At 44.7% G+C, this 24,469-nt stretch overlaps 1 protein-coding gene across 3 annotated transcripts in view; it reads right to left on the bottom strand.

Moving 5' to 3' along the window:
- The window catches only part of LOC117516385 (GRAM domain-containing protein 4-like), a 99,569-nt gene that overhangs the window by 49,914 nt on the left and 25,186 nt on the right, over window positions 1-24,469 (bottom strand). For all 3 annotated transcript variants that reach the window (XM_034177360.1, XM_034177362.1, XM_034177361.1), the window contains 7 exons: window positions 20,691-20,823; window positions 16,554-16,579; window positions 16,241-16,332; window positions 16,041-16,132; window positions 15,852-15,903; window positions 13,768-13,839; window positions 13,653-13,696 (listed from right to left, as the gene is read on the bottom strand). In XM_034177360.1, coding sequence (XP_034033251.1) covers window positions 13,653-13,696; window positions 13,768-13,839; window positions 15,852-15,903; window positions 16,041-16,132; window positions 16,241-16,332; window positions 16,554-16,579; window positions 20,691-20,823 — 511 coding nt within the window. The remainder of the gene's footprint in view (window positions 1-13,652; window positions 13,697-13,767; window positions 13,840-15,851; window positions 15,904-16,040; window positions 16,133-16,240; window positions 16,333-16,553; window positions 16,580-20,690; window positions 20,824-24,469) is intronic.

Here is a 24,469-nt window from a genome sequence, read left to right as displayed (position 1 = left end):
TTTGAGAGACGACTGGGAAATCCCAACATAAAGTGCATTGCAATAATCGATCTTCGAGCTGATAAAAGCATGAATGGTTTTCTCCAGGTCTGCATGGTTTAAAAAAGGTTTAACCTTTGCCAAGAGACACAACTGATAAAAACTGGTCCTGACCACACTATCAATCTGCTTATCAAATCTGAAGCCACTTTTTTTTACAGTGGCTTTCAGTTTAGCAGGCAGGTGGTTAAAATCAGTGGTGCAATCGCCAAATAAAATACATTCTGTCTTCTCTTCATTTAAATGGAGAAAATTTTGACCTAGCCATAACTTTATATCTGCAATACAGTTGATGAAGGCTTGAAGAGCACCTGCTGTGTTCGGGATCACAGGCAAATAAATCTGTAGATCGTCTGCATAACAGTGAAAAGCAAGGTTGTGCCTGGTTACAATAGATCCAAGTGGCAACATGTACAATGAAAATAATAAACAGCCAAGAATCGAGCCTTGAGGCACACCGCAAAGCAAAGGCGCAACGGAGGAAGATAAATCACAGATCATTACAGAAAAAGTTCGGTTGGCTAGGTATGATTTAAACCATTTCAGTGCTGTACCACGAATACCAACACACTGGTCAAGTCGTGATAAAAGAATAGAATGGTCGACCATATCGAATGCCGCTGTCAAATCCAACGTTACTAAAATAATAGGGCACTTGGTATCAATGGACAGAGCAATGTCATTGTGTACTTTTAAAAGTGCAGAATCAGTGCTGTGTCTTGATCTGAAGCCAGACTGAAACTTCTCAAAAACAGAGTTACTTTCTAAAAACAATTGCAACTGTGTAAAAACAATTTTCTCAAGGACGTTTGAGATAAAAGGCAGATTAGAAACAGGTCTAAAATTGGACAGAACATTTTTATCCAGATTTGGCTTTTTAAGAAGTGGTCTCACTATTGCATGTTTAAAAGAGTTCGGGACACACCCTGAGCTAAGACAAGTGTTCATTAAAACCAAGAGGGATGGCCCAACGGTGGGTGAGCACCTCTTTCAACAATCTAGTTGGAAAGACATCCAAAGGGCAGTTTGTAGGTCTCATTTTGTTAACGATATCAGTGACGGACATAAGGGAGATCAGTTCAAAGTGATCAAACACGGCAGAATGCAAAGCCGTCTCAGGCTGGCTTTGGCTAATGTTGCAGCTGCTCAGCGCTCTTACACAGTTCACTTTATCAACAAAAAAGTGCAGAAAGTCCTCGCATGTGGAAACAGTGGCATCAGCCAGAGGAGAGATGTGTGGGTTCACAACCGAGTTAATTATGTTAAACAAAACACGAGGGCAGTGTCCACTTGTAAAAATAATTTAAGAGAGAAATTCAGATTTAGCCTCTTTCACAGCCCTCTGGTACTGGGCGAGACTATCTCTCAGTATCTCCAGTGATACGTGCAATCTGTCTTTTTTCCAACAACGCTCAGCCTGTCTGCGGCGCTGACTCAGGGCTTAGGTTGTGTCATTTAGCCAAGGATCAGCCTTAGTCCTGGTGGATCTGTGCTGAAGAGGAGCAATGATGTCCAGAATCCCAGTGCACACAGCACTGTTGTGAAAGTGTAGTGACACGGACCCACAACAGGGGGCGCAAATGAACGGCCAATAGATGAGCCAAAAAGTAACAATTTAATGTTGTGAAATGTGCACAACGAATATACAGACAATCTCAGAATATAATTACAGTCAATCCACAAAGGTGACGTGTGGGCAGGCTCGAGGATAGAAGACGTCTGTCCTGAGAGGAGCCGGAACCACACGATTTCCGCCGCCACAGAACCTGGTGAATACTGGAGCCGCCAAGTCCCAAATTCCCAGGTGATCACCGTCCCCGACTGTCGGATCTGGTACTGCTGGCGAGACAAAGACAGTCAAGTGTGGTGTGTGTACACCCAGTACAACAACGGTGGGAATGCCACCTCCACCTCTCACTCAGAATGCTGATGTATTTACAGTGATCCCTCAGAGGAAAAGAGTGCCGTCCTGCACTCACTCAGCCTCCACAGGAAGAGGGACCGGTACTCCTGCAAACACTCACAATATACAGCTTAAGATAAACACAAATGGCTGATGATATTACCTCCAATGAAGTATGATATCTCAGCGATGAGGTGGAGATGACGTCTGGGTTTTATTTTGTGAGATGATGAAGAATGAGTGACAGCTGTCAGGAAGTAATGAGTGACAGCTGTCACTCCCGGCTGTGGTCCGTGGGCGGCAGCGGCCCTCTCGTGCCTGAAGCCCGCACTTCAGTCATGGCGCCCTCTGGTGGTGGGGCCCAGCAGTACCCTCCTCTTCTGGCGGCCCACACAACACAGCACAGAAGGATGACAGAAGACTCTCTGGGCATTCAGGATAAGTATCTCCATTAGACGCAGAAAAGTTAGAATCCACAAAAGCAGCAGTAAACTCTCCAGCTGTAGAAGAGGTAATAATGCGCCGACAGAACCCGTAGACAGGAGGCTTGCTTGCAGGTGGAGGTGCAAGAACATTAAAAATATAGTCAATGATCTGAGATGGGGATTTCAGAAATTTCAACCAGTGACACAGAGAGCCCTTGGGAAATAATTAAATCCAAACGATGTCCATCTCTATGTGAAGGTTTATCCCAGACTGAGTCAAGTTAAATGACTCCAAAAGATGTATAAAATCAACAGCCAACTTGTCAGATGGACAGCAACGTGGATATTAAAATCTCCACAAATAAGGAGTTGATCATATTTAGGGCCACCTCAGCCAAGAACTCAGAAAACTCCTGAATAAAGTCTTTATTAAATTAGGTGGGACGGTAGACAACAGCACATAGGACAGGGCAGTCGAGCTCCATTGTGAATAACTGTACTTCAAAACAGGAATAGTTATTCACATGCACAGATTTACATGTAAATTTGTCCCTAAAGACTGCAGCAACTCCGCCGCCTCTTCCAGTAGCTCTCGGTGCGCTGAAGGAAAGAGCAGCGAGGGGGGAGAAGTTCAGTCAACATGCTGACGTCACTGGGTTTAATCCACGTTTACATCAACAAAAGGAAACCCAACTCATGTGTAGTGAAGAAGTCGTTTAAGATAAAAGTTTTGTTAGCACAGACCTTGCGTTGATGAGAGCAAAATGCAGTGGCGTGTAGTTTTGTTTTCTTGGAACTACGAGCAACAGGGCAGAGATTTTCCAACACAGAGCAGACGCTGACTCGCTGCGGGGTGGCTGGACAGTAGCCAGCATATGGGACAGCTGATCGAAGCCAGCTAACCTCTGAAGGAACAACCGCCATGGTGAAATCAGCGAACTCCGGTGAATCCAAAAAGGGTTCGCAATGATTCTGCGCCAGGTAGGATCTCAATCGAACAAGCCGACCACTTCGTTTCCCCCGCTTTCTGTGGCGGCTTCTACGAAACAGGGGGCCGTGTAGACGCCACAGGTCATGGAGCACAGACGCCCAGAAGAGTGGAGGAGTCTGTGATTGTCCTCTAAAGTCACAGATCGTCGACTTTATCACAGAATCGTTAATATTCAGTAGTGTCTGGCGATTAAACATCAGCAGTGATGAGATATTCTTCACACACAGCAATAGTATCAGCGATATAAGCAAAACACATAGCAGAGGTGGACGACAAGCCATATCCAGTGGCGCCATCTTGAACTGTATATGTTATATATACATGTATGTATATGTTAACTTGACTGACAACCGGAGCCGGCGAGCGGAATCAAATCAAATCAATTTTATTTATATCGCGCCAAATCACAACAAACAGTTGCCCCAAGGCGCTTTATATTGTAAGGCAAAATAATTACAATAATTACAGAAAAACCCCAACGGTCCAAAACGACCCCCTGTGAGCAGCACTTGGCAACACTGGGAAGGAAAAACTCCCTTTTAACAGGAAGAAATCTCCAGCAGAACCAGGCTCAGGGAGGGGCAGTCTTCTGCTGGGACTGGTTGGGGCTGAGGGAGAGAACCAGGAAAAAGACATGCTGTGGAGGGGAGCAGAGATCGATCACTAATGATTAAATGCAGAGTGGTGCATACAGAGCAAAAAGAGAAAGAAACACTCAGTGCATCATTCTCTATTTATGTATTAATTTAGTTATTGTTATGAACTGTTTATGTCTTGTTCTGTATCTTTGTATGGGTCATGAGTTTTGAGAAGTCCAACACAGATGTCCCCATGGGGACATTACATGTGTGTATGCGTGTATGCATGTATGCGTGTATGCATGCATGCATGTATGTATGTATGTATGTATGTATCTATCTAACCCCCCAGCAGTCTAAGTCTATAGCAGCATAACTAAGGGATGGTTCAGGGTCACCTGATCCAGCCCTAACTATAAACTTTTAAGTTTTTTATAAAGTTTTAAGCCTAATCTTAAAAGTAGAGAGGGTGTCTGTCTCCCTGATCTGAATTGGGAGCTGGTTCCACAGGAGAGGAGCCTGAAAGCTGAAGGCTCTGCCTCCCATTCTACTCTTACAAACCCTAGGAACTACAAGTAAGCCTGCAGTCTGAGAGCGAAGCGCTCTATTGGGGTGATATGGTACTATGAGGTCCCTAAGATAAGATGGGACCTGATTATTCAAAACCTTATAAGTAAGAAGAAGAATTTTAAATTCTATTCTAGAATTAACAGGAAGCCAATGAAGAGACGCCAATATGGGTGAGATATGCTCTCTCCTTCTAGTCCCCGTCAGTACTCTAGCTGCAGCATTTTGAATTAACTGAAGGCTTTTCAGGGAACTTTTAGGACAACCTGATAATAATGAATTACAATAGTCCAGCCTAGAGGAAATAAATGCATGAATTAGTTTTTCAGCATCACTCTGAGACAAGACCTTTCTAATTTTAGAGATATTGCGTAAATGCAAAAAGCAGTCCTACATATTTGTTTAATATGCGCTTTGAATGACATATCCTGATCAAAAATGACTCCAAGATTTCTCACAGTATTACTAGAGGTCAGGGAAATGCAATCCAGAGTAAGGATCTGGTTAGACACCATGTTTCCAAGATTTGTGGGGCCAAGTACAATAAGCAGGAAATTAGAGGTCATCCATGTCTTTATGTCTGTAAGACAATCCTGCAGTTTAGCTAATTGGTGTGTGTCCTCTGGCTTCATGGATAGATAAAGCTGGGTATCATCAGCATAACAATGAAAATTTAAGTAATGCTTTCTAGTAACACTGCCTAAGGGAAGCATGCATAAAGTGAAGCACAGCACAGAACCTTGTGGAACTCCATAATTAACCTTAGTCTGTGAAGAAGATTCCCCATTTACATGAACAAATTGTAATCTATTAGATAAATATGATTCAAACCACCGCAGCGCAGTGCCTTTAATACCTATGACATGCTCTAATCTCTGTAATAAAATTTTATGGTCAACAGTATCAAAAGCAGCACTGAGGTCTAACAGGACAAGCACAGAGATGAGTCCACTGTCTGAGGCCATAAGAAGATCATTTGTAACCTTCAACTAATGCTGTTTCTGTACTATGATGAATTCTAAAACCTGACTGAAACTCTTCAAATAGACCATTCCTCTGCAGATGATCAGTTAGCTGTTTTACAACTACCCTTTCAAGAATTTTTGAGAGAAAAGGAAGGTTGGAGATTGGCCTATAATTAGCTAAGATAGCTGGGTCAAGTGATGGCTTTTTAAGTAATGGTTTAATTACTGCCACCTTAAAGCCTGTGGTACATAGCCAACTAACAAAGATAGATTGATCATATTTAAGATCGAAGCATTAAATAATGGTTAGGGCTTCCTTGAGCAGCCTGGTAGGAATGGGGTCTAATAGACATGTTGATGGTTTGGATGAAGTAACTAATGAAAATAACTCAGACAGACAAACGGACAGAAAAGAGTCTAACCAAATACCGGCATCACTGAAGACAGCCGAACATAAAGATATGTCTTTGGGATGGTTATGAGTAATTTTATCTCTAATAGTTAAATTTGATTTGCAAAGAAAGTCATGAAGTCATTACTAGTTAAAGGAATACTCGGCTCAATAGAGCTCTGACTCTTTGTCAGCCTGGCTACAGTGCTGAAAAGAAACCTGGGGTTGTTCTTATTTTCTACAATTAGTGATGAGTAGTAAGATATCCTAGTTTTACAGAGGGCTTTTTTATAGAGCAACAGACTCTTTTTCCAGGCTAAATGAAGATCTTCTAAATTAGTGAGACGCCATTTCCTCTCCAGCTTACGGGTTATCTGCTTTAAGCTGCGAGTTTGTGGGTTATATCACGGAGACAAGCATTTCTGATTTAAGGCTCTCTTTTTCAGAGGAGCTACAGCATCCAAAGTTGTGCTCAATGAGGATGTAAAGCTATTGACGAGATAATCTATCTCACTCACAGAGTTTAGGTAGCTACTCTGCACTGTGTTGGTATATGGCATTGAAGAACATAACAAAGAAGGAATCATATCCTTAAACCTAGTTACAGCGCCTTCAGAAAGACTTCTACTGTAATGAAACTTATTCCCCACTGCTGGGTAGTCCATTAAAGTAAATGTAAATGTTATTAAGAAATGATCAGACAAGAGGGGGTTTTCAGGGAATACTGTTAAGTCTTCAATTTCCATACCATAAGTCAAAACAAGATCTAAAGTGCGGTTAAAATGGTGGGTGGGCTCATTTACATTTTGAGCGAAGCCAACTGAATCTAATAATAGATTAAATGCAGTGTTGAGGCTGTCAATCTCAGCATCTATGTGGATGTTAAAATCGCCCAATATAATTACCTTATCTGAGCTAAGCACTAAGTCAGACAAAAGGTCTGAAAATTCACAGAGAAACTCACAGTAACGACCAGGTAGACGATAGATAATAACAAATAAAACTGTTTTTTGAGACTTCCAATTTGGATGGACAAGACTAAGAGTCAAGCTTTCAAATGAATTAAAGCTCTGTCTGGGTCTTTGATTAATTAATAAGCTGGAGTGGAAGATTGTTACTAATCCTCCTCCTCGACCCGTGCTACGAGCATTCTGACAGTTAGTGTGACTCGGGGGTGTTGACTCATTTAAACTAACATATTCATCCTGCTGTAACCAGGTTTCTGTAAGGCAGAATAAATCAATATGTTGATCAATTATTATATCATTTACCAACAGGGACTTAGAAGAGAGAGACCTAATGTTTAATAGACCACACTTAACTGACAGGAGTACAAGGAGATGCAGCGTAAGGCGAGAAGAGAAGTGGCAAAAACAAAGGAAAAGGCATATTGCGAGCTGTACAAGAAGTTGAATAGTAAGGAAGGAGAAAAGGACTTGTACCGACTGGCCAGACAAAGGGACAGAGCTGGAAAGGATGTGCAGCAGGTTAGGGTGGTAAAAGATGCACATGATAATGTGCTGACAAGTGAGGAGTGTGTGCTGAGAAGGTGGAGGGAATATTTTGAAAGTTGATGAATAAAGAAAATGAGGGAGAGAAAAGGCTGGATGATGTGGTGAGAGTAAATCAGGAAGTAAAAGAGATTAGCAAGGAAGAAGTGAGGGCTGCTATGAAGAGGATGAAGAGTGGAAAGGCAGTTGGTCCAGATGACATTCCAATGGAGGCATGGAAATGTCTAGGAGAGATGACAGTAGAGTTTCTAACCAGATTGTTTAATAAAATCTTGGAAAGTGAGAGGATGCCTGAGGAGTGGAGACGAAGTGTGCTGGTTCCTATTTTCAAGAACAAGGGTGATGTGCAGAGCTGCAGTAACTACAGAGGCATAAAGCTGATCAGCCACAGCATGAAGTTATGGGAAAGAGTAGTAGAAGCTAGGCTTAGAAAACAGGTGAAGATCTGTGAGCAGCAATATGGTTTCATGCCGAGGGAAAGAGCACTACAGATGCAATGTTTGCTCTGAGAATACTGTTGGAAAAGTACAGAGAAGGACAGAAGAGTTACATTGTGTGTTTGTGGACTTAGAAAAAGCTTATGATAGGGTGCCAAGAGAAGAGTTGTGGCATTGTATGAGGAAGTCTGGAGTGGCAGAGAAGTATGTTAGGGTAGTGCAGGACATGTACAAGAATAGTGTGACAGCGGTGAGATGTGCAGTCGGGATGACAGACTCATTCAAGGTGGAGGTGGGATTACACCAAGGATCAGCTCTGAGTCCTTTCTTGTTTGCAGTGGTGATGGACAGGCTGACGGATGAGATCAGACAGGAGTCCCAATGGACTATGATGTTTGTAGATGACATTGTGATCTGTAGTGAGAGTAGAGAGCAAGTTGAGTCTAGTCTGGAGAGGTGGAGTATGCTTTGGAGAGAAGGGGAATGAAAGTCAGTAGAAGCAAGACTGAGTACATGTGTGTGAATGAGAGGGAGCCCAGTGGAATAGTGCAGTTACAAGGAGTAGAAGTGGTGAAAGTACATGAGTTTAAATATTTGGGGTCAACTGTTCGAAGTAATGGAGAGTGTGGTAGAGAGGTGAAGAAGAGAGTGCAGGCAGGGTGGAGTGGGTGGAGAAAGGTGGCAGGAGTGATTTGTGACCGAAGAATATCAGCAAGAGTGAAGGGGAAAGTTTACAAAACAGTAGTGAGACCAGCTATGTTGTATGGTTTAGAGACAGTGGCACTAACAAAAAGACAGGACACAGAGCTGGAGGTGGCAGAGCTGAAGATGTTGAGATTCTCTTTGGGCGTGACAAGAATGGACAAGATTAGGAATGAACATATCAGAGGGACAGCTCAGGTGGGACGATTTGGAGACAAAGTCAGAGAGGCGAGATTGAGATGGTTTGGACATGTGCAGAGGAGGGACCCAGGGTATATAGGGAGAAAGATGCTGAGGATGGAGCCACCAGGCAGGAGGAGAAGAGGGAGACCAAAGAGGAGGTTTATGGATGTGCTGAGAGAGGACATGCAGGTGGTTGGTGTGACAGAGGAAGATACAGAGGACAGGGTGAGATGGAAATGATTGATCTGCTGTGGTGACCCCTAACGGGAACAGCCGAAAGACAAAGAAGAAGAAGATTTAACTGTTTTAGTCTGTGGTGCAGTTGAAGGTGCTATATTATTTTTTCTTTTTGAATTTTTAATGCTTAAATAGATTTTTACTGGTTATTGGTGGTCTGGGAGCAGGCACCGTCTCTACGGGGATGGGGTATTGAGGGGATGGCAGAGGGAGAGAAGCTGCAGAGAGGTGTGTAAGACTACAACTCTGCTTCCTGGTCCCAACCCTGGATAGTCACGGTTTGGAGGGTTTAAGAAAATTGGCCAGATTTCTAGAGATGAGAGCTGCTCCATCCAAAGTGGGATGGATGCCTTCTCTCCTAACAAGACCAGGTTTTCCCCAGAAGCTTTGCCAATTATCTATAAAGCCCACCTCATTTTTTGGACACCACTCAGACAGCCAGCAATTCAAGGAGAACATGCGGCTAAACATGTCACTCCCGGTCCGATTGGGGAGGGGCCCAGAGAAAACTACAGAATCCGACATTGTTTTTGCAAAGTTACACACTAAGTCAATATTAATTTTAGTGACCTCCGATTGGCGTAACCGGGTGTCATTACTGCCGACGTGAATTACAATCTTACCAAATTTACGCTTAGCCTTAGCCAGCAGTTTCAAATTTCCTTCAATGTCGCCTGCTCTGGCCCCCAGAAGACATTTGACTATGGTTGCTGGTGACGCTAACTTCACATTTCTCAAAACAGAGTCGCCAATAACCAGAGGTTGTTCCTCGGTGGGTGTGTCGCCGAGTGGGGAAAAACGGTTAGAGATGTGAACGGGTTGGTGGTGTACAGGGGGCTTCTGTTTAGAACTACGCTTTTTGCTCACAGTCACCCAGCCGGCCTGCTTTCCCGGCTGCTCAGGATCTGCTGGGGGACAGCGAACGGCGGCTAAGCTACCTTGGTCCGCACCGACTACAGGGGCCTGGCTAGCAGTAGGATTTTCCAAGGTGCGGAACCGAGTCTCCAATTCGCCCAGCCTGGCCTCCAAAGCTACGAACAAACTACACTTATTACAAGTACCATTACTGCTAAAGGAGGCAGAGGAATAACTAAACATTTCACACCCAGAGCAGAAAAGTGTGGGAGAGACAGGAGAAGCCACCATGCTAAACCGGCTAAGAGCTAATAGCTGTGCTAAGCTAGTGGATTCCTAAAAACACACAAAGTGAATAATGTGTAAAAAATTTAGAGGTGATTCAGCAGAGGGAGTGCTTTAGTTAAGGCACGTGAAGATTACACTGTGAAACAAATCGTTATCTAGTTAACTAGATCAATCTAACTACGCAGATTAAACAGCTAACAGATACAGCAAAGCACCGCTGTGCTCCAGAACAGGAAGTGATACAATACCGCAGTGAGAGCCAACCACCAGAATGGAATGGAAGGTCCTCCTATTTGATGATGCACCGGGGAAAATTTTCACAGCAAAAGCAGAGCGACACACCTGGTGAAAGAGGCGCGTCCATCGCCGCGCAACCCCCGCAAATTTGTAGTGTCTGATCGTGCCCGGTGTGAACGTGACTTAAAACATTATTGGAAAGCCCTATTTTACCCAATGTTGAGTGATTTTACATGTGTTGAAAGCAAGAATAATCAAAAAAAAAATTACATTTATGTTGTAATATTTAATATTTTCTATTTCAATTTATTTTCATTTATATAGCACCAAATCACAACAAACTTACCTCAGGGCGCTTCACACAAGTAAGGTTAGACCTTACTAACCCCCAGAGCAAGAACACAGGGCAAGATGCCACCTGTGGTGGCTTGCCATCAGCCTTCTCTTTCTCGTTTGCCGAGTATTTTGTTGTTTGCAGTTATTTTTCTGCTCTGTGTGTCTTGCCGGGATGTCTCCACTCTGGTCATGGATAACCGCCAGACTCTTATGGACATTAATGCTGTTTGCAAGCCGCTGCTGTCATCTGGGTCTGGACTGGGTAAGCCTCACCTCAATCTGCCACCTGTGCTTGCAGAAATCCCGGTGCACCTGCTCCATTTCCCTTGCGCTCCTTTTCGGAGGATGCACTTCAGAAAACGTGGAAAGCAGAGCGGTGCGTCTGTGAAATTTAAGGCTTACCTGGCAGCCTTCACTGGAGGGTTTAATTCTCGCCTCCTCCAGGATGGGCAGTATCTTTATATGTGAGAGCATTCACTGCTTGCGAGGGGCTGTTGGGTCCGTCCTGTCTTCCCTGGACCGTCGTCTCCGGTAACAGGACTGACTCGGCCCAGCCTGTGTGCGAGGCTTCCTGCTCCTTCGGCCACTGAGGCGTGCTACGTCGCCGGCTGACGAGGGGCTGGGTCTCCGCATGGCTTCACCAGGAACAGTTGACCCCACTGAGACCCTTAGTCTGGGTCTTATCAACATAAGATCACTGTCCTCAAAGTCACTGCTTGATCATGATCTAATTATGGATCATCACCTAGATATGATTGGGTTATGTGAAACCTGGCTAAAACCTACAGCTGTCCTCCCCTTAAACGAGGCCTGCCCACCAGTGTACACATTTAGTCACGTTTCTCATGATGTGAAGCAAGATGGGGGTGTTGCTTTTATTTATAAATCTAGGTTTACCTTATTAGCTGTTGGGGGTCACAAATATAATTCGTTTGAACATCTGATTTTCCACTCTGCCCACAATGCTACGTATTGCCAAGGTAAAAAAAAAAATGGAATTCAGCTATGTTATTTTGTCACTGTATATAGGCCCCTTGGCCATATTCTGATTTCTTAGATGAATTTGGTGCATTCATCTCTAACTTGTCAACTAGTGGAGATAACATTCTGATTACTGGTGACTTCATTCATATAAATAAGCCTTCTGATCCCCTCTGCAAATCATTTATGGAATTTGTGGATGCTTTGGGATTCCAGCAAGACATTCAGGACTTGACGCACATTAGTAGAAATACCCTGGATTTGGTTCTTGCATGTGGTTTTGCTGTCACGAATATTGAAATCTTGCCTCTTGCACTGGTGGTCTCTGATCACTCACTTATTAGGTTTACATTTATTTGGGGTTCCACAAGGGTCTGTCTTAGGCCCCTTGCTTTTCTCCCTTTATATAGCACCCTTTGGGCACATATTGCAGCATTTTGGGATTACCTTTCATTGCTATGCTGATGATGCTCAGTTATACATCCCAATAACTGCTGGTAATCACATCCACATAAAATCCTTAGAAGATTGCCTTGCATCAGTGAAAAGCTAGATGTGTAGTAACTTCCTTCTTTTAAACTATGACAAGACTGAAATGATGGTTCTTGGTCCAGGGAGACATCGCCATCAATTTGACCAGCTAACGCTTAGCCTTGGGGTAATTTTTGATCCTACGTTGTCCTTTGACCTCCACATTAGAGATATTATGAGGACTGCTTTCTTCCATCTGCGAAATATAGTGAAGATTCATCCCATCCTGTCTATGGCTGATGCTGTGACCCAGATTCATGCGTTTGTCTCTTCTAGACTGGACTGCTGCAATGTTCTATTTTTACGGCAGTCCAGCATTAGGGGTCTCCAATTGGTTCAAAATACTGCTGCCAGACTTTTGACACGCAGCAGAAAGTTTGACCACATTACACACATTTTGGCGTCTCTTCACTGGCTTCCTGTCCCTGTGAGATCAGAGTTTAAGGTTTTGCAACTAGCCTATAAAATTGTTCACAGACCGGCACCTCCCTACCTAGCTGACCTAATTAAACCCTACGTACCGGCCTGGGCTCTGCGTTCTCAGGGTGCAGGACTACTTGTGTCCCTAGGGTGAATAAGAAGTCTGTGGGTCACAGAGCTTTCTCTTATCATGCCCCTGTTCTGTGGAATGATCTCCCTGCATCAATAAAACAGTCAGATTCTGTGGAGACTTTCAAGTCCAGACTTAAGACGCACTTATTTTCCCTTTCGTATGGCTAGCACACTGGCATAGTATGTTACTATGCTTCCTACCCTTTTAAATTCATTTTATTAATTTTATTTTATTAGTAATGGAGCTGGTCTCGGCCTCAACTTTATCTAAATTCAGGGTCTGTTAGTGAAGCTTAGGGCTCATGGCCGACGATCACCTTAGTAATTTCTGTTTTTCTGTTGATTTACTGTGATGAATTTTACCTTAGGTGTGTTTTCCCGGCCGACTGATTCTGCTGTTTTTCTCTCAGTCCGACACGTGGAAGGGATTGCATGGGAGTGGCGTCTGTGGACAACGAGATGCTGGACTGACCGTGAGATGCCGTTTCTTCAGTTTTGTAAAACTTTGTAAAAACTTTCTGTTAGAATGGCCCAAGCAGAGGGTCGCCCCTTTGTCTGGTCTGCTTGAGGTTTCTTCCTCAAATCATCACAGGGAGTTTTTCTTACCACTGTTGCTCTGGGGGTTAGTAAGGTTAGACCTTACTTGTGTGAAGCACATTGAGGCAACTCTGTTGTGATTTGGTGCGATATAAACAAAACAGAGAGAAGCAGCAGTGACACCTCATGAACTCACGAGGCCGTCCTGACCGGTGAGTTGGCCTGTATAGGTCCCAGACTTCAGTCTGGGTTTTGGACGTTGCTGATATTTTGTTCCTTTGATCGTTTATTTGACGTGAGACTTATTCAGTCATCCTGCCGACCTTTAAGTTGGACGGGTTTTGAGTGGCTCAGGGATTTGTGGTGATGCTGATACGTTACTGGGTTGATGAGTTGATGGACTCACTTCTTTATCTTCTCCAGAATATTTGCTGCGTTTCCAAACAGATTCTAGAAGAAAGAAACAACATAGTGACATCAGCCTGTAGGTGGCGCTCACTGCACCTGTCATCACATCTCACCTGAGCTTTCTGAGCTACGTCCAGAACCAGCTGGAACTTCTCAGACACTGTCCGGTCCACTTTAGGAACTTCCTGGAGAAAAGAATGGAACATTCAAGGCCCCGCCTACAAAATGATTGGCAGCTGTTTAATAAAAAAGAAAAAAGTTTCCATATTTAAAAAAAAAAAAGAAAGAAAAAATAACTGCTGAATTTTACTTAACTTTAAGCAAGAATTCTACAACCCCTGGCAAAAATTACGGAATCACCGGCCTCGGAGGATGTTCATTCAGTTGTTTAATTTTGTAGAAAAAAGCAGATCACAGACATGACACAAAACTAAAGTCATTTCAAATGGCAACTTTCTGGCTTTAAGAAACACTATAAGAAATCAGGAAAAATAATTGTGGCAGTCAGTAACGGTTACTTTTTTAGACCAAGCAGAGGGAAAAAATAGGGAATCACTCAATTCTGAGGAAAAAATTATGGAATCACCCTGTAAATTTTCATCCCCAAAACTAACACCTGCATCATATCAGATCTGCTCGTTAGTCTGCATCTAAAAAGGAGTGATCACACCTTGGAGAGCTGTTGCACCAAGTGGATTGACATGAATCATGGCTCCAACACGAGAGATGTCAATTGAAACAAAGGAGAGGATGATGAAACTCTTAAAAGCGGGTAAATCATCACGCAATGTTGCAAAAGATGTTGGTTGTTCACAGTCAGCTGTGTCTAAACTCTGGACCAAATACAAACAACATGGGAAGGTTGTTAAAGGCAAACATACTGGTAGACCAAGGAAGACATCAAAGCGTCAAAACAGAAAACTTAAAGCAATATGTCTCAAAAATCGAAAATGCACAACAAAACGAGGAACGAATGGGAGGAAACTGAAGTCAACGTCTGTGACCGAACTGTAAGAAACCGCCTAAAGGAAATGGGATTTACATACAGAAAAGCTAAACAAAAGCCATCATTAACACCTAAACAGAAAAAACAAGGTTACAATGGGCTAAGGAAAAGCAATCGTGGACTGTGGATGACTGGATGAAAGTCATATTCAGTGATGAATCTGGAATCTGCATTGGGCAAGGTGATGATGCTGGAACTTTTGTTTGGTGCCGTTCCAATGAGATTTATAAAGATGACTGCTTGAAGAGAACATGCACAAGTTTACGTTGATATTTTGGACACTTTTCTTATCCCATCAATTGAAAGGATGTTTGGGGATGATGAAATCATTTTTCAAGATGATAATGCATCTTGCCACACAGCAAAAACTGTGAAAACATTCCTTGCAAAAAGACACATAGGGTCAATGTCATGGCCTGCAAATAATCCGGATCTTAATCCAATTGAAAATCTTTGGTGGAAGTTGAAGAAAATGGTCCATGACAAGGCTCCAACCTGCAAAGCTGATCTGGCAACAGCAATCAGAGAAAGTTGGAGCCAGATTGATGAAGAGTACTGTTTGTCACTCATTAAGTCCATGCCTCAAAGACTGCAAGCTGTTATAAAAGCCAGAGGTGGTGCAACAAAATACTAGTGATGTGTTGGAGCGTTCTTTTGTTTTTCATGATTCCATAATTTTTTCCTCAGAATTGAGTGATTCCATATTTTTTTCCCTCTGCTTGGTCTAAAAAAGTAACCGTTACTGACTGCCACAATTTTTTTCCTGATTTCTTATAGTGTTTCTTAAAGCCAGAAAGTTGCCATTTGAAATGACTTTAGTTTTGTGTCATGTCTGTGATCTGCTTTTTTTCCTACAAAATTAAACAACTGAATGAACATCCTCCGAGGCCGGTGATTCCATCATTTTTGCCAGGGGTTGTAAAAGCGTGGAAGATTGACTGTACAAAAAGACCTTTAATGTAAAAAACAGGTTCAAGAAACAAAAATATCATCAGAAACCATGAAAGTGTCAGTTAACAACACCAACACACCACCGAGCGCTCTGACCCAAAACACGACCTGGTTCTGTCGCATGTGTGCCAGATGAAGGGGTGGAGTCAAGATAAAGGGGTGGAACAAGATGAAGGGGTGGAGTCAGGATAAAAGGGTGGAGCTGATGTGATAAACCTGTGAGATGTTTCGACGTCTCACCTCTTCCGTCTCAAACACTTCAGGAACGATGGTCCACTGGATCCTCCAACCCCTGAGACACAAAATCCACATCAGACCAGCGCCACCTGTTGGCACGACTGAGCTTTCTGATCCACCTCAATGTGCTGGAACCAGACTGACTTATAGCTGGTGAGTAAAACGGAGAGAGTAGGTGGGGCTTGAGCTGACCTGCAGATGAGGTAATTGAGGGAGAGGCGCAGGATGGCGAGGAACAGGAACACGGGGACGAGCCGTCCATGCCAGGCTGCATACATGTAGATCTGTGAGGACACACAGCGCAAGACAGTAAGACGAACAAAATCTAACCAGAGAGAACTCTGGATCCCATGAGGTCACTGGAACCCAGAACCAGGAAACACAAGTCTCACCAAGAAAGTGATGGCCGACGTGTAGACAGAGGACCAGCTGGACAACGCCGAGAGGTTCCTCATGAAAGTCCTCAAGGGTCTGAGTCCTCGTTCTGAAAGAAACCGAGACAGGAGTTGGTCCACGCCACAGTGTGTGCACACACACACACGCAGTTAACACGTTCACACACAATTAACACACACTTTTCATGTCCACTGATGTCATGTGACAATGATTCTGTCTGTGTTCATATGTTTGAGTTATGAAGAATTTCAGCTTCCTGTCTCGAGTTTTAATGACAGACAGCAAGGACGGACAGGAAGTGGTACTCACTGAGTCGTCTTGTGTTTTCTGTTAATCTGTGGACAACAACAGAGGACAACGGGTTCCAGATTACTGAGGGTCTTTAAATGTTTCAGAATTCAAATTGTTTTATAGACACAAATTATTTGTGCTGCTGGAAATAAACGTTTCCTTCCAGGTGACGTCGTTCCTGAGATGAGCCGTACAGCTGCAACAGTTTGGAAAAGTCGGATCGGGTCCGAAATTCCATCAGGTCCAGTTTGAGCAGCAACCAGACTTTAACCTGTTCTCAGGTAATTTGAACACAGACGTGGTTTAAAAAAGGTCACGGAGGCAGCTCAGTCCACACCTCCCTATCCTTGGCGGATCCTAAGGCATTCCCAAACCAGATGGGAAATATAATTTTCCCAGCATGCCCTGGGTCTTCCATGGCCTCCTTCCATGACTGGAACACCTCCCTAGGGAGACCACCAGGGGCTCACCAAATGCCAGAATCACCTCAACGGGCTCCTTTCATTGTGAAGATGCAGCGGCTCAACTCGGAGTCCTTCCCAGACAGTCGAACCTCTCACCCTGTGCAGGAGTCCAGATACCCAACTAAGGAATCTCATTTCTGCCGCCTGTGTCTGTGATCTTATTCATTCAGTAGCTACCCAAAGCTCATGACCACAGGTGAGGACAGGAGTCTCACGTTCCAGCTCAGCTCCTTCTTCACCACAACAGTCTGGTACAGTGTCCATAAAACATCAGAAATCCCCCCAATCCATCTATCGATCTCATGCTGAAACTTACCCCGACTCGTGAACAAAACTCTGACATACTTAAACTCCTCCACTTGGGGCAGTAATGCTCCCCTGACCCCGAGGGGACGATCCACCACTTTCTGACAGAAGACCATGGTCACAGATTTGAAGGCGCACATTTCTGATTCAACCTCTTTATCCATGAGTCACTTTTACAAGATGTCACTTTGTCATTGAGGTTGCTTTTAAGGTGGCAGTAATTAAACCATTACTTAAAAAGCCATCACTTGACCCAGCTATCTTAGCTAATTATAGGCCAATCTCCAACCTTCCTTTTCTCTCACAAATTCTTGAAAGGGTAGTTGTAAAACAGCTAACTGATCATCTGCAGAGGAATGGTCTATTTGAAGAGTTTCAGTCAGGTTTTAGAATTCATCATAGTACAGAAACAGCATTAGTGAAGGTTACAAATGATCTTCTTAAGGCCTCAGACAGTGGACTCATCTCTGTGCTTGTTCTGTTAGACCTCAGTGCTGCTTTTGATACTGTTGACCATAAAATTTTATTACAGAGATTAGAGCATGCCATAGGTATTAAAGGCACTGCGCTGCGGTGGTTTGAATCATATTTGTCTACTAGATTACAATTTGTTCATGTAAATGGGGAATCTTCTTCACAGACTAAAGTTAATTATGGAGTTCCACAAGGTTCTGTGCTAGGACCAATTTTATTCACTTTATACATGTTTCCCTTAAGCAGTATTATTAGACGGCATTGCTTAAATTTTCATTGTTACGCAGATGATACCCAGCTTTATCTATCCATGAAGCCAGAGGACACACACCAATTAGCTAAACTGCAGGATTGTCTTACAGACATAAAGACATGGATGACCTCTAATTTCCTGCTTTTAAACTCAGATAAAACTGAAGTTATTGTACTTGGCCCCACAAATCATAGAAACATGGTGTCTAACCAGATCCTTACTCTGGATGGCATTACCCTGACCTCTAGTAATACTGTGAGAAATCTTGGAGTCATTTTTGATCAGGATATGTCCTTCAATGCGCATATTAAGCAAATATGTAGGACTGCTTTTTTACATTTGCACAATATCTCTAAAATTAGAAAGGTCTCGTCTCAGAGTGATGCTGAAAAACTAATTCATGCATTTATTTCCTCTAGGCTGGACTATTGTAATTCATTATTATCAGGTTGTCCTAAAAGTTCCCTGAAAAGCCTTCAGTTAATTCAAAATGCTGCAGCTAGAGTACTGACGGGGACTAGAAGGAGAGAGCATATTTCACCCATATTGGCCTCTCTTCATTGGCTTCCTGTTAATTCTAGAATAGAATTTAAAATTCTTCTTCTTACTTAGAAGGTTTTGAATAATCAGGTCCCATCTTATCTTAGGGACCTCATAGTACCATATCACCCCAATAGAGCGCTTCGCTCTCAGACTGCAGGCTTACTTGTAGTTCCTAGGGTTTGTAAGAGTAGAATGGGAGGCAGAGCCTTCAGCTTTCAGGCTCCTCTCCTGTGGAACCAGCTCCCAATTCAGATCAGGGAGACAGACACCCTCTCTACTTTTAAGATTAGGCTTAAAACTTTCCTTTGTGCTAAAGCTTACAGTTAGGGCTGGATCAGGTGACCCTGAACCATCCCTTAGTTATGCTGCTATAGACTTAGACTGCTGGGGGGTTCCCATGATGCACTGAGTGTTTCTTTCTCTTTTTGCTCTGTATGCACCACTCTGCATTTAATCATTAGTGATTGATCTCTGCTCCCCTCCACAGCATGTCTTTTTCCTGGTTCTCTCCCTCAGCCCCAACCAGTCCCAGCAGAAGACTGCCCCTCCCTGAGCCTGGTTCTGCTGGAGGTTTCTTCCTGTTAAAAGGGAGTTTTTCCTTCCCACTGTCGCCAAGTGCTTGCTCATAGGGGGTCGTTTTTACCGTTGGGGTTTTTCTGTAATTATTGTATGGCTTTTGCCTTACAATATAAAGCGCCTTGGGGCAACTGTTTGTTGTGATTTGGCGCTATATAAATAAAACTGATTTGATTTGATTTAATTCATTGATTATGTGATCAGTTAACCTCTTGTTGCTAATAAATTATTATTTTTTGGTACATGTCTTTTGTGTGTGACTGACCTGCATTCTGGGATTTTGAATTGTTTAATTCATAACGGTTCCAGACAGAAAATAACTTTTACTGTGTTTTCTGCTGCATCGTTCCAAACATCTAGTTTGAAATTGCTTTTATCTCTTCAGGACTATTTCAAAGCTCAGACTGCTGAAGTCAAAGGCTGAACTGGACTTGATTATTTGTGTTTTTGTTTCATTTTGCTTGGATTATCATAATGTGTCATGCTCTGCTCTGTCTGTCTCTGGTTCCTGGTCTTTTTACTGGAGACGATTATTCGTGTTTTTGTTTCGTCTCGTTTGGATTATATTTTTTACTTATTTTAAATCATCTTTGGAACATCTTCAGATTGTGCAGAATGCTGCTGCTCATCTTTTAACTAACATGAACAGAAGAGCTCATGTCAGTCCAGTTTTGGCCTCTTCATTGGATGCCAGTAATTTTTAAATTCACTTTAAAATTTTCATTTTAAATTTTTGCCCAACATGGAAGAACTCCCCAGTACGTTGCTGATCTCCTGAACCCTTATTCCTCTTTGTCGGCCCTGAGGTCATCGGGTCAGAGGTTGCTGAAAGTCCCAATGACTCATTTTAAAACTGGAGGGGATTGATCGTTTCAAGCAGTTGCAACAAGACTCTGGAATGTTCTTCCTCTGTCGTTACGCTGCACAGACACCACGGACTCTTTTAAAAAACAGCTGAAGATACTTTTGTACAGACAAGCTTTTCACTGGACTTGTTGTATTTATGAGTTATGTTATGACTTCATATGATTTTATTTTTAATGTTTCTTTGTCAGGGCAGCACGGTGGCTTAGTGGTTAGCACTGTTCCCTCACAGTGAGAAGGTCAAGGGATCGAGTCCCACCTGTGGCCTTTCTGTGTGGAGTTTCCATGTTCTCCCTGTGTCTGTGTGGGTTCTGTCCGGGTGCTCTGGTTTCCTCCCACGTCCACAGACATGCAGGTTAGATGGACTGGAAACTTTAAATTGTGTGGGTGTGGGTGTGACTGTGTTTGTTTGTCTATATGTGTCCCTGTGACAGACTAGCGTCCTGTCCTGGGTTTAACCCCGCCTCGTGCTCTATGACTGCTGGGATAGTGACCTTGATTGGACTAAGCGGTTGAAGATGAGTGTGTGTGTTTCTTTGTCATTTGTGTCTGTGATGAGTCCAACATAAATACATTTTACTGACTTTTAAAATGTATTTAAATATGCAGGAGAGTTATGTGCACAACAAGTTATTATCAAAGATGATGGTGACAGTTCCAGAACCAGTACCTTACCTCTTGGCACTGAGCGGCTCCTCTGGCTCCACAGACACGTCCTCAGGCGGGAAGTGAAAATCCTGGATGTAAACACCCCAACAGTCATAAAACCATGTGTGCAGGCTGACGTAAAGGCCGTCTGTGTGTTTGTCTGAGAGGAGACAAGTCAAAGTTATAGTTAGTCTGGGGGCCTGTGCTGCTGCAAGGACGACACCACGTGTCCTGGATGGTGGTTACCACCCAGGACTATTTTGTCCAAGTCCATAACACTGTTCTGGGTCACACAGTGTGAACCTCAACATCCAGCGAGACATCACAACCCAATAATCCAGAACCAACAGGAACCACAGTCACACTTCACATCTGACGCTTCATGATTTTGTGATGTTTGAAAGAATTTTTTTATTATTATTATTCTTTGTTGTGTTTAATAATTTGCTGCTATAGTTTGTTTTTCCTCATTTACATGTTAACGGGTCATTTTAAAAATAAAAATATCTGTTGTCATTGTACATCCAGCAAAATTTAACCATCATAATTACAGTTAGACACAATTCAACCACTAGGGGGCAGTGGACAGCCACAGACTGGCACCCGGGAACCAACTCCAGCTTCAGAGGCACTGCCTTGCTCAGAGGCAGACAAAGGAGCAGACCCTAACAAGCATGTTTAAGATGGTGGAAGGAAATTTGGGGACAGACACGGAGAGAACACGCAAACCCCACAGAGAAAGGATCCCGACAGGACTCAAACCTTACACCGACAACTCAGTTAATTAATAAAAAAATAATAATAAATTTCAGATCAGCTCCCATGACCTGTGACTGGAGCAAGCAGGTATAGAAAATGAATGTTGTTTGTATGTTGTTTCAGCACAGAATTAATAAGTCATTCATCATAAATGTGGAGTAAGTTTACGTAGTTCACAGTTTACTTTCTGCTTGTTTTAAATTCAAGAACAGACAACTGTGCGCACAGCTGTCTGCACGCGCACAGCTGTCTGCACGCGCACAGCTGTCTGCACGCGCACAGCTGTCTATATGTGCACAGCTGTCTGCACGCGCACAGCTGTCTATATGTGCACAGCTGTCTGCACGCGCACAGCTGTCTATATGTGCACAGCTGTCTGCACGCGCACAGCTGTCTGCACGCGCACAGCTGTCTATATGTGCACAGCTGTCTGCACGCGCACAGCTGTCGATATGTGCACAGCTGTCTGCACGCGCACAGCTGTCAATATGTGCACAGCTGTCTGCACGCGCACAGCTGTCAATATGTGCACAGCTGTCTATATGTGCACAGTTGTCTGCACGCGCACAGCTGTCAATATGTGCACAGCTGTCTATATATGCACAGCTGTCTATATGTGCACAGCTGTCTGCACGCGCACAGCTGTCTGCAGGCGCACAGCTGTCTATATGTACACAGCTGTCTGCACGCGCACAGCTGTCTGCACGCGCCCAGCTGTCTGCACGCGCACAGCTGTCAATATGTGCACAGCTGTCTGCACGCGCACAGCTGTCTGCACGCGCACAGCTGTCTATATGTGCACAGCTGTCTGCACGCGCACAGCTTTCTATACGCGCACAGCTGTCTGCCCGCGCACAGCTGTCTGCCCGCGCACAGCTGTCTGCCCGCGCACAGCTGTCTGCACGCGCACAGCTGTCAATATGTGCACAGCTGTCTATATGTGCACAGCTGTCTGCACGCGCACAGCTGTCAATATGTGCACAGCTGTCTATATGTGCACAGCTGTCTATATGTGCACAGCTGTCTATATGTGCACAGCTGTCTGCATGCGCACAGCTGTCTATATGCGCACAGCTGTCTGCACGCGCACAGCTGTCTGCACGCGCACAGCTGTCTGCACGCGCACAGCTGTCTGCACGCGCACAGCTGTCAATATGTGCACAGCTGTCTATATGTGCACAGCTGTCTGCACGCGCACAGCTGTCTGCACGCGCACAGCTGTCTGCACGCGCACAGCTGTCAATATGTGCACAGCTGTCTGCACGCGCACAGCTGTCTATATGTGCACAGCTGTCTGCACGCGCACAGCTGTCTACACGCGCACAGCTGTCTATATGTGCACAGCTGTCTGCACGCGCACAGCTGTCAATATGTGCACAGCTGTCTATATATGCACAGCTGTCTATATGCGCAAGGCTGTCTGCACGCGCACAGCTGTCTGCACGCGCACAGCTGTCTGCACGCGCACACCTGTCTATATGTGCACAGCTGTCTGCACGCGCACAGCTGTCTGCACGCGCACAGCTGTCTGCACGCGCACAGCTGTCTGCACGCGCACAGCTGTCTATATGTGCACAGCTGTCTATATGTGCACAGCTGTCTATACGCGCACAGCTGTCTGCCCGCGCACAGCTGTCTGTATGTGCACAGCTGTCTGCACGCGCACAGCTGTCTGCACGCGCACAGCTGTCGATATGTGCACAGCTGTCTGCACGCGCACAGCTGTCTATATGTGCACAGCTGTCTGCCCGCGCACAGCTGTCTGCCCGCGCACAGCTGTCTGCCCGCGAACAGCTGTCTGCACGCGCACAGCTGTCTATATGTGCACAGCTGTCTGCACGCGCACAGCTGTCAATATGTGCACAGCTGTCTATATATGCACAGCTGTCTATACGCGCACAGCTGTCTGCACGCGCACAGCTGTCTGCACGCGCACACCTGTCTATATGTGCACAGCTGTCTGCCCGCGCACAGCTGTCTGCCCGCGCACAGCTGTCTGCCCGCGCACAGCTGTCTGCCCGCGCACAGCTGTCTATGTGCACAGCTGTCTATGTGCACAGCTGTCTGCACGCGCACAGCTGTCGATATGTGCACAGCTGTCTGCACGCGCACAGCTGTCAATATGTGCACAGCTGTCTGCACGCGCACAGCTGTCTATATGTGCACAGCTGTCTGCACGCGCACAGCTGTCAATATGTGCACAGCTGTCTATATGTGCACAGCTGTCTGCACGCGCACAGCTGTCAATATGTGCACAGCTGTCTATATGTGCACAGCTGTCTGCACGCGCAAAGCTGTCAATATGTGCACAGCTGTCTGCACGCGCACAGCTGTCAATATGTGCACAGCTGTCTGCGAGCGCACAGCTGTCTATATGTGCACAGCTGTCTGCACGCGCACAGCTGTCTGCACGCGCACAGCTGTCTATATGTGCACAGCTGTCTGCATGCGCACAGCTGTCAATATGTGCACAGCTGTCTATATATGCACAGCTGTCTATACGCGCACAGCTGTCTGCACGCGCACAGCTGTCTGCACGCGCACAGCTGTTTATATATGCACAGCTGTCTATATGTGCACAGCTGTCTGCACGCACACAGCTGTCTGCACACGCACAGCTGTCTATATGTGCACAGCTGTCTGCACGCGCACAGCTGTCAATATGTGCACAGCTGTCTATATATGCACAGCTGTCTATACGCGCACAGCTGTCTGCACGCGCACAGCTGTCTGCACGCGCACAGCTGTCTGCACGCGCACACCTGTCTATATGTGCACAGCTGTCTGCACGCGCACAGCTGTCTGCACGCGCACAGCTTTCTATACGCGCACAGCTGTCTGCCCACGCACAGTTGTCTGCCCGCGCACAGCTGTCTATATGTGCACAGCTGTCTGCACGCGCACAGCTGTCGATATGTGCACAGCTGTCTGCACGCGCACAGCTGTCAATATGTGCACAGCTGTCAATATGTGCACAGCTGTCTATATATGCACAGCTGTCTATATATGCACAGCTGTCTATATGTGCACAGCTGTCTGCACGCGCA

Source organism: Thalassophryne amazonica, chromosome 8 (genome assembly GCF_902500255.1).
Source record: "Thalassophryne amazonica chromosome 8, fThaAma1.1, whole genome shotgun sequence".
Lineage (NCBI taxonomy): Eukaryota > Metazoa > Chordata > Actinopteri > Batrachoidiformes > Batrachoididae > Thalassophryne > Thalassophryne amazonica.
This window is presented reverse-complemented; position numbering and strand designations above follow the sequence as displayed.